This window comes from Pinus tabuliformis, chromosome 5_1, assembly GCF_031772625.1.
Source record: "Pinus tabuliformis cultivar Carrire ecotype Pingquan chromosome 5_1, CPIR1, whole genome shotgun sequence".
Classification (NCBI taxonomy): domain Eukaryota; kingdom Viridiplantae; phylum Streptophyta; class Pinopsida; order Pinales; family Pinaceae; genus Pinus; species Pinus tabuliformis.
The window spans coordinates 46970849-46982020 of NC_142305.1; the positions used below are offsets into that span (position 1 = coordinate 46970849).

The window sequence follows — 11172 nt, forward strand, 5'->3', positions numbered from 1 at the left end:
GCAAGAGAGGCTTTAATAGCTTTCCTTTCAGTAGCTGGATTGGACAGAGATTTGGCCGAGCGTTTTAGCCCTCTTTTTACCCTTCTAAGCTTTTCCTCCCAAATGAAAAAATGAGAACCTTTGACGGGCTAATTCTAGCAATCCTTGACTGTTTGCATGAAGTTTGGCTCCTTGACCCAAAGGGGGCTAAATCAAAAGGGAATAGGACCAAGTTCTAGATGGGCAAGCAGCTCTAGTTTAAAGGCTTGTGATCTGAGACACTACTAGCGAGAATGTGCATTCTGGGTTCAAGACCTAGTAACAGATAGGAGCTTTGAATGAAAAATCTATCTAATCTGGCAGCAATATGTCCAGGTCCTACTCTTTTGTTAGACCAAGAGAACTTACCGGAAGAGGGTTTGATATCCAGCAAGTCCCAGTCCTGCATGAGATCCTCCGCCCATTCCCTTGCCGGATCTCGAACTGCACTTCCTCCCCTTTTCTCAGACGAATGAAGAGTGAGGTTGAGGTCTCCAGCAATAATTATGTTTTCCAGATTTATCAAGTCTGCTTGGTGCCTTATTGAATCCCAACAATCCTTTTTTTCCCCGATGTTGACTGGAGAATATACATTGAAGAGGCAAAAGATTTCCTTGGTGTCCAAGTTCTGCATTTTCAGTAGCAACCAATGAGTATTTCTCGCCTCACAAATGACTGTAAATTTGTTGGCGTTCCATAGAGTGCCAATCCCTCCCGAGGCGCCCCAGGCAGAGATTGCTCTTGCTTCCCTTTTGAACCAAATTTTCTTGCATGCTTGCAGGAAGACTATATCTCCCAGCTTAGTCTCTTGGATGAGAAGTATGTCTGGAGTTTCAACTCTTATTAAGCTTCTCATGGCTTCTTCCTTAACTTTGCTCCCCATACCTCTACAATTCCAGGAGATTACCTTAATTATTGATGTTTTTGATGGGCTCCCTTGGAGCCTTGGGGCTGGCTTTTCAACATCTTAGGCTTTGAGGCTAGCAATTTTTCCAAAGTTGGCTGGCTGCCCTGTAGCTTGTCTTTGTAAGTCTCCTGCTCTCTTTTTTCCCTGTCAGTTTTACGGCCTCTTGTAGATATTCTTACCGAGGTTTGGGATTCTCCCATTTCTCCTTCCTCCTTTGACTCATCTGTTTCCTGCTCTTCTTCCTCAGCTTCTGAAGTCATACCTTTGGGTTCTTCAGCTCCTTTGTTGGGGACTGAAGGAGTATCTTTGCTTGGAGAAACTGGTTTTTGGGTCTCGATCTCCAGAGTATCTTCTGTCTGCTGGCTTAAAGGATCAAATTTGTTTTCTTGCGCCTTTTTGGGAGGGGGACATTGAGCATTAGCCTGGAGAGAGCCTTTCCCAGTGGGTCCTCCCGGTTTCTGCCCTTTGTGGTTGAATTTTGCTCTCTTGACTTGATTCCAACCCTCTTCGTTCCCTTTTTCTGGCTCTGCGTTGGACGGACAGTTTCTTGCAAAATGTCCATGAACATGGCATTTCCTGCATTTGAATGGCAGTTGCTCATAATCCAAGATCTGCACATGAGACCAGCTGCCGACTTTGATTTTGATTGCCTCTGGGAGACCCACCTCTAGATCTACTTCTACGCAGATCCTAGCACAGTCATACTGATCCTTGTTGTTTGCCCGATCTATGAATTTCCCGAGAGAGTTGCCGATGTGTTTCAAGGAATCCCAGTTCCAGCAGTGGACTGGCAGATTTGGAAGACGAACCCACACCGGGACAGCCTTGGGGACATCTATAGCCGGATCAAAGTCTGGAGTCCAGTTGTTCAAGTAGAGGCCCTGAGTGTTATAGACATTTTTGTGCCTTACAGCTCTAAGCATGAAATGTCCATAAACCAAGGGCTCCTAAGTCCCTAAAAGTGTTGTTCTAACCCCTAAAGGAACAAGGTCAACAAATTACAGCTTCTCCCAGAAGTTCTCCACCAGAAACTGCTCAGAATAAGTCAAAACAGGATCATTTCAGCTGCTACACTGGCTAAGTGCGTTGCATAGCACCTAAATACACTGGCTAGGTGCGTTGCAACGCACCTAAATGCACTATGAGGGTGCGTTGGGCGAGAAATGACAAATGGCAGTGTCATTCCGCGAGGTGGAAAGACAATGGAAGCTTCCAGAATCTTCTCCTATGACACTTGCCTCACTGAATTCGACCAAGGATGAGTAAGAGGCCTTCAGTCTCCAAGTGGAAGCAAGAACTGACAGAGAGAAGACACTAATCAAATCACAAGCTGACTCATCCTCCTTGCATACATCTATATATGGATCCCTCATCCCAGAGATCCAGAGGCTGGAATTTTGCACATTGTAAGGAATTGTTGTTGGTTTTGAGACAAATATCAGAGTATTGGGTGATTTATGCTTTGTTGGAGGTGAAGAGGGGCTTCTTTGCTGGGAGGTTGATGCTGGGTCAGGAATCATCGGTTGTAACTCCTCCTGGATCTTCTTGTTTATCAATAAAAACTATTTGAGTTTTTCCTCCATGCTTGTGTATCATCGATGCTTGTTATATTTGTATGGTTAACTTAAATCTGATCCTAAGTTGTTTATGAATATAGATCCATGTCTTTGTATAGTTTTCTTCTTCTGTGATCTTACAGGTACTTAGTGAAGCTGGGCAAGTAAGGGAGCAGGTAGCTGGAAGCTGTCAAAGAAGAGAGGGATTGGATCAAAGGATTAGCGCAAGACACAGGTTGGTTCTTTCTGTTCCTCTCTGTCTATAGTTTATAAAGGAAATACAAAAGTAGTTTTTCTCTGTTTGTTTCTAAGGCAGCTGTCACACCTTAGTGGGATAGAGCAGTTCTAAATAGACACTTTTCCCGGTAACAAAATGGCGACTCCGCTGGGGAAGAATGTCTAATTAGTTTGTTTGTGTGTCTCTTTGTTGTTTGTTTCATAAACTTATAAGTAGCATTCAAACTGCATTTGCCATAAAAAATGCAAAGTAGACATCTGCTGCTTCAATCCATTCACTGGATTTGTTTATGATTTGAACAGCTAATTCACAAATGATCTAATTTCCCTTGTGATAGCTCTTAGACCCTCCTTAGATCTACCCCTGATTGTGCATTACTGATTGCTTTTACTCGGCCAAAAACCAAAGACTGAACTGCAAACCGTGACCCAGAACCCGGACAGATTCTCGTTTCTGGCCCAACGCAGGCACTGTTAAGAGTTCCTGCATTTCAGCGCACTTCCCGAAAGGGCAACCTGCGCTGCAATCCAGTTTCTCTGTGTTACAGGTGCGCTGATCAGACTAGCCCTGTGCAGCTGAGGTTCTTATGCTTCATTCTTTCCAGTTTTGTCTCTGAATTTTGCTGCCCGTGATCAGTATATGTATGTCTGTTTAAAACCCCTTTTCCTTACTGTTATTCCGCCTCCTTTGTACAAAAGAACTGTAGATGTTTTTGTGTGTTTGTTGAGTCGTTTACAGTTTTCCATTGCAAAAGTAGAATAGTCGTACTGTCGTCCTTTGATTTAGATCTGTCGCAAGTGTCGATTTCGATCATAGGAGAAAGTTTGATTGTTGTTGATGGTCGATTATACTTTTACTATTGCCTTTGGTCTGAATTTGTGATTTTCTAGTGTCAAAAACGAGTATTCATTTCAAAATCTTAAAGTGTCGTAATCGTCTTTATCTTTTGATTTCGAAAAGAAGCTTGTTTGTGTTTGTCGCTTGAAAGCAAATTTAGATTTGTACATCAACTTTCTTTTTAGCATCAATACTAAGAAAGTCGAAAACAAATACATGCATGTGCATCTACATATTGACAGTCTGTTTGGCTTGATTTAGGAAAGTGCATTTACAGTGTGCTCTTTGCTCGTTGTGAAAAGATTGTGTCTTTCTTTTCCTCTAATAGTTAGGATTTTCATTGCACAAAAGAGATAAAAGTTTGTTTATCATCCTTAGATTGCATTTTAGGAATTACATCTACATCTCGTGGTGAACCCAAAAGGCAAACTTCATAAGCAAGATCAACTTAAAATAAATCCAATGAATCTAACAACGCTTTGGAACTTAACGCACAACATTTAGAGGTCTAAGCTAGAGATGTATTACGGCGTCGTAAAGCCTGGTAACTGTTGTCCTCATTGATGGTTGGGTGATTCCTCCACTTTGAGACGATAAGTGCCAGTACGGACTTGTGCTCCCACGTACCGTCGAGTATATTTTGGGAGACCCCTATAGGCTTAAATCCTTTATCCATAGGAAGCCGTGTCTGCCGCCCTATTGATCGCAATGCACTGAACACAGCATTCGGAAAGATTGACTGCCGTACCGTAAAAATTATTCTGCAGTTTTGTGATTCGTTTGGTACTCCCTCTACCTAGATCTCCAGAGCAGTCCCTTTCGTTCCTTTTCAGACTCCTTAACGGAAAAGGTCCATCTGAGCACTTGTCACTTCAGGCTCATTAAAAATCGAAGGAGACTAGAGTCATCTTTTGTTTTTTCTCGACTCTTAAAAACTGAAAAAATAAGTTGTGTCAAAGTGTATAAAAATTTATTTTAAACGGAATATTCATTACCCTTTCCTACGTTGATCTTGGGTTGAGAAAATGGAGTCTACCAACCAAGGAATTCCCCTTGGAGGAAATCCTAGTCCCTTCTCCTCTTGGGGAGATGTTGGTGTGCCCCATATGGCCATATTGTCGCTTCCAGGACTGACAATTGGTTTGCCTGTATGGCTCTTCTCAACCTCTGTCGTTCAGAAAACCACTATTCCTGAACAATCGAATCAGCAATTAGACGAGTCCAGAGATGCCCACCATCCTTCTACTTCCTCTAATTCTTCCTCTCCTCCTTCCTCTTCGCTTGATGGGGCTGGTAAAGCCAAAAGTCAAGTTCCTAAGGAGAAGAAGGAAAAGAAGAAGAAAGAGAAGAAGAAGAAGGAGCCAAAGGCGAATGGGGGAAAACGAGTGTCGTCTAACGAAAATCCACACACTGCACCGACCAGGCCTAAATCGCCATGTGTCATTTGCAAAGGAGACCACTTTCACAGAGATTGTCCTTGCATCCCTCGGATATTAAGGGACTGGTCTCCTCGTTTGCACAACCTGGTGTCGTCAACCTCTGATGATCATGTTGAAAGCACACCGTCGACTAGTGAAAGTGAAGCCCCAGGACAAAAAGGAAAATATAGATTTCCTTGTAAACTGTGTGAAGGCGATCATGCCATTCACCATTGTCCCTTCTTAGACGAAGCTAAAAGAGTTTTGGATGATCGTCCGGTTTCACCGTTACGACTTCCTCCTGGATATAAAAACTCTTGCCGAGTCCGTCACTAGTTGAAAATCCGGCTGGCCCGCTCAGGTGGTCGGTTGAAGCACCTATCATTGAAGATAAACCATCTGGATCCATACCCGACGAAAGTCAAAAGGTCGAGGCGGCAGTTGACCCGGTCTTGCCTCCAGAGGTTTTATCTTCAGATGATACAGTCACTGAGGAGAACAAGGATGACACCATCCAAATTCTCTTCATAAGCACAGACTCCAACGAACATGGGGGCAATTTACCCGTTCTTTTACCGCAGGAAGGAAGTTCGTCAGAGTCGTACCCGGCCGTCTATTCGGTCCCACCTCCAAGCAACCTAGTTGTCTCCTTCGACTGGAATCAACTAGGCAGACCCCGTTTACCAGCTAGCATACCATTCCGAATTATCGTTCAAATATATAGAATGCTTATGGCTGGTACCATCATAGATGAGGGGGCTTCTGTGAGTATCCTTTCCTCAACTGCTTGGAAAGCGCTTGGTTCGCCATCGCTTTTGCCTGAGATGAGAAATATGACAAGCTTTGATAAAGGAACCAGTCGACCTTTAGGGATCCTTCTCGATGTGCCCATAACATTGAGAAGGAAAACAGTTCGCATGAACGTAATGGTAGTTCAAGGACCCCTGGATTACAATCTACTCCTTGGATGAGACTATATTTATTGCATGAGACCAATTGTCTCCTCACTCTTTAGAGTAATGTGTTTTCCGCACGAAGGAAGAGTGGTCAAGCTCGTGGACCAGCTTTCATTTCCCGGATCACGCATAGCAAATAGTCATATACCATCCCTGAATGGTCTTTTCACGCAAGAAATGTCTCAATCTCCAGTCCGTCCTCCCGATGAGCGCGAGTAATTCGGAGGGACATGACTGAAACCCAGGGGGCATGCATCCTGGTCTGCTTCGGCAGGGAAACTTCGGGTATAGAGTAGGTTTCCGCAGGAGAATATGCCTAGTCTGTACCCCCGTCCGTGATTGGAAGAGGGGGTTATTCTAGTACAGGATTCTCTTGTCAAAGTTATGTGAGTTGGCGAGCATCGCCACTCACCTTTGTTTATCTCGGTAGACATCGTCGAAGAAGTGTTTTGTTTGCGCCGCGAATAGAACAATCTTTGGGTAACCTGTAAGAGGTAGGCCTCTCTCGGTAAAACAAATGTTTTGGCGGATAGAAGTAGAGGTAACCTTGAAACTCTGTTTTATACCTGGGGGCATGCAAACCTTTTGGAGTGCAAGCAAAGAGCGATCATTTATCTGTTTTTTGGATTGGTCGTTTCCTAACTTGCATAAAGAAAGGATGTGGGGCAAAACTCTAAAAGTTGTCGTTTTTATATGAGACATTCTTATCATATGACTGGATTAATCGAGCAGTGTTACCGCAAGGTTCAAGCTCGTTAAAAAATAAACCCGCACCGAGCAAATGTTTCCACCCGCGTTTAAGCTCGTTAAAAAATGAACTATTCCTCGGTAAATAACCACCGTGAATGTAGCACTTCAGCCATTAAAGCCTTGGTCGTGTTTGCACCGTCACCTCCACTTTTTCATTGGCCGATCATTCACCTCCATTTGATTGTTTACCCATTTTGAGGAACAGCTGCGAAGAGTGATTTCACTAGCCATCCTTGTGACACTGCCATGATTGGAAAATTCCAAACCTTACCTAGAATCAGCTGCTACCCATTTTATCACTCGTTCCTCAAAAGACGAGTCTTCTTTAAGCTCTTTTCAATTGACTCGTAAAATATGAAAAGATTGCCGATCCATTGGCCTCTCCAGCTCGTTAAAGGGACAAGAAGTGCTATCCCTCCTCTAGATTTTAATCTTTTTGGACCTGAGGGATTATTGCACAAAAAGATCGAGCGCTTGTCTTATTCGGCTCGTTAAAACTATCGAAAATTCATCCCTTCTGTATTGTTTTATACTTTTTCGGACTTAAGGGATTAGGTGACAAAAAAGGAATTGTGGAGTTACCTTTACGTACCTTTTCAGACTCTCTAAAAATGAAAAGGACCGAGTTATCTTTGTCGTTAAACTCGTTAAAAAGATTAATAGCGACAAACTTGTCTTTAGACGAGAACGAGTTTCACTATCGCTAGGCTCGTTAAAACATAGCGATGGGTTTGCCCGAAGGGCAAATTATAGAACAAGCATATGTTATCCTCCTCAAGCTTGACAAAAATAAAGAGGTACTGGTCAGCAATGACTGGGGAAAAATTGGGAAGAAAACTCAAAGAATCTTTATTGGTAGCAAGTCGCTCTTGAACATGACACTTCCACTCCGTGTTCGAGTCGGGTTGGGTTGTTTCATTCACCGGTCACATCGCCATGGTCACACCATACCATCCACATTTGGGGTTAATGCTACAAATCCATCACATCAGTGTCGCCGACATGTTCAAGAGAAGTCATCTAGAGAAGTCACCTGTGTCCCACCCACTACCATACATTATACTCCATTCTTTCATGACCGCCACCCTGAACCGTATATCATCAGATCGTTTTCACCTCCATCAAAATCATTTGCTCCGTTCCGTGTCATTGATGTGGGATTCATTAAGGCCCTCCTGTGACGGATCACTTCTTGTCGACATCAGCTCATTATCCAAGAAGTTGGTCTAGGAACACCCCATTCAATACTTTGAAGCTTGCATGCCTCAATGGCAAGTTTCTCACTTCCGGCGACAGGTTTACATCAATGACCTTCGACCGAAAGATTTTGCGTGGTGTTCGACGCCAAGTCCTTTATTCACACCACGTGAATTGTACTGCAGTACCTTGAGGATCATTATCATTATCGGTGATTCCTCTCGCGCTTGTTAACAGTTTACATCATTGACTGGTAATCAAGCGATGTCTTTCCATGTTCGACTTCAGAACATTTCTCACATGGATCGACTTGTACTTCGAGTGAAGATCGGACGAGATTGAAGACCCCGGATCTAGTTTCATCCATCCGGGCTGCGATATATATTCAGGGAAATAAAGACATTAAATGTACAGCATTGCAGCACAGATAATCATCCTACCAAAAGGATGGTGGCTCTATCAGAATCATCAGTCTACAATCAGACGATTGTCTGTCCTATGTACATGAAAATGAATTTATAAAGCTGAGCATGGGAATGCCCGCCTCAGCTAGATCATGAAAAACAGTATGAAGATAATGTATTGTATTGTATCTTATTACAGGTCTCCTCCCATCATTGAAAGAACTTCGGATCCTCATAATAAAGCATTTCACCCGATTAACGGCCTCATACTTTAGGGGGCAACTGTTATAGACATTTTTGTGCCTTACAGCTCTAAGCATGAAATGTCCATAAACCAAGGGCTCCTAAGTCCCTAAAAGTGTTGTTCTAACCCCTAAAGGAACAAGGTCAACAAATTACAGCTTCTCCCAGAAGTTCTCCACCAGAAACTGCTCAGAATAAGTCAAAACAGGATCATTTCAGCTGCTACACTGGCTAAGTGCGTTGCATAGCACCTAAATACACTGGCTAGGTGCGTTGCAACGCACCTAAATGCACTATGAGGGTGAGTTGGGCGAGAAATGACAAATGGCAGTGTCATTCCGCAAGGTGGAAAGACAATGGAAGCTTCCAGAATCTTCTCCTATGACACTTGCCTCACTGAATTCGACCAAGGATGAGTAAGAGGCCTTCAGTCTCCAAGTGGAAGCAAGAACTGACAGAGAGAAGACACTAATCAAATCACAAGCTGATTCATCCTCCTTGCATACATCTATATATGGATCCCTCATCCCAGAGATCCAGAGGCTGGAATTTTGCACATTGTAAGGAATTGTTGTTGGTTTTGAGACAAATATCAGAGTATTGGGTGATTTATGCTTTGTTGGAGGTGAAGAGGGGCTTCTTTGCTGGAAGGTTGATGCTAGGTCAGGAATCATCGGTTGTAACTCCTCTTGGATCTTCTTGTTTATCAATAAAAACTATTTGAGTTTTTCCTCCATGCTTGTGTATCATCGATGCTTGTTACATTTGTATGGTTAACTTAAATCTGATCCTAAGTTGTTTATGAATATAGATCCATGTCTTTGTATAGTTTTCTTCTTCTGTGATCTTACAGGTACTTAGTGAAGCTGGGCAAGTAAGGGAGCAAGTAGCTGGAAGCTGTCAAAGAAGAGAGGGATTGGATCAAAGGATTAGCGCAAGACACAGGTTGGTTCTTTCTATTCCTCTCTGTCTATAGTTTATAAAGGAAATACAAAAGTAGTTTTTCTCTGTTTGTTTCTAAGGCAGCTGTCACACCTTAGTGGGATAGAGCAGTTCTAAATAGACACTTTTCCCGGTAACACTGAGGTCCCATGAAATACGACCCATTTTGAAAGATCATATCTTTGTTTTCTTTGGAGGTGAATTCGAAGAGGAAGTATCCTCGCCCAAGAAAGTAAGAGGTAACACTTTTTTTTATCAGAGGAGCCCAGTTCCTATTGACCCATTGCTCAGTGGTTTTTGGAGATGGCCAAAGTCTTGTGAATTGGCCAATGAGGCCACGATCAGCCAGAGATAAGGCTACTTGAATAGGTGTCTCTGGAGGTAACGAGATCTCAGGAATTTCATTGAGCTCCTTAACGAATTTTGATGCTTCGCTTCTTTTCTTCGGAGGGAGACCGGCCAGAATCAGGTTGAAAGCTCGAAGGCAGATGCAGAGGGCGAATCCTTGAAATGTCCCTGTGTCTCCATAGGATCGGGCCTGAGGCCGGCCGCCGCTGGGGCCCAACCCTAGCCTAAAAATCCTGAATACCCGCAGATCATAGTTAAGCCCTTTGCAGGCACGCCCGCAGGGATCAACTGCCAGAAAGAGCGGGCGCGGACTTCAGAGCCCGCGAAGTGCAGATCTCGCTGTAGAGAGGAGCCGAGACTCGCAGGTTGCAAAGCTCGCTGGTTAGTTTGAACTCTAAATTTTTTCCTTTGATTTGTTATTAGATGCACATTTTATTATATCAATCATCTTTTAGTGAGCATCTTCATTTACTACAAAGGCACTCATGAGCATCCACTATGGTAATGTAGAAATTCATAGCAAATTTGGAACAAGTAAAGATAATAGATCATGATTAATCCATTTGGAATTCTCTTTTATTTTGAATTTTGATATTCACCCCATACTTATCATTTAAAGATTCAAATCATCTTCATATATATAATTGATATATTATTTGGGATTTCGAATCAACTTCAATATAATGGGGCTAATACAAACTCAAAATAAAAAATGAAAGAGCATTTATGACTATGATTCATTAAGGAGCATATTTACATTCTCATCTCTGATGAATTTGATTTACTTCACATTCCTAGAACATGAAACATTGTTTTCTTCTAGTTTGTTCCTTGTTTTAGTTTAAATTTAATAAGTGATGATTGTGGGTCAATAAGATTTCACTCAATTCAAATTCTTCATCCTTTTAATTTTAATCAAAGAAAGAAGTGAGTTAATATTGGAGAAGATGATATCTCTCAGGTAAAATTAACCAAAATTCTCCAATGGTAAGTTCATATGCCCACTTTCATTTATTTTCATCTCTTTACTTTTAGTTTTAGTTTGTTTTTAATTTTTGCTGATATAAAACTTTGTTTTGCAACTCCTCATAAAACTTCCCATGGGTCCGCTAGATCAGATTTGGAATTCACTCTCCTTTGTTCAGTAATGATCCTCATCGAATCAGCTACACTAGGGGGTTTCTAAACCTTTAGTTTGTTTCTTTAATCATTTATTTTGTTAGAAAATGGTTAAGATGATGCTTTGAAACAAAACAATTGACACTAGACATAAAAAATTTCGTTGTCGTTGAATTTTATCATCACTGCTATCGGCAGCCAAAACGCGTATAACTCTGCAAGATAAAATTTATCTAAAT

The 11172-nt window shown here is 42.2% G+C and overlaps 1 protein-coding gene across 1 annotated transcript; it reads right to left on the bottom strand.

Moving 5' to 3' along the window:
* Positions 1-232: 232 nt before the first annotated feature.
* LOC149163398 (uncharacterized) lies at positions 233-901 on the bottom strand. The gene has a single exon (XM_089429109.1). The coding sequence runs from the start codon at positions 899-901 to the stop codon at positions 233-235; it is 669 nt and encodes a 222-aa protein (XP_089285235.1).
* Positions 902-11172: the final 10271 nt, after the last annotated feature.

What these genes read in the sequence shown, in the direction of transcription:
- LOC149163398 (XM_089429109.1), bottom strand. Translation starts at nt 901, where the DNA reads ATGGGGAGCAAAGTTAAGGAAGAAGCCATGAGAAGCTTAATAAGAGTT.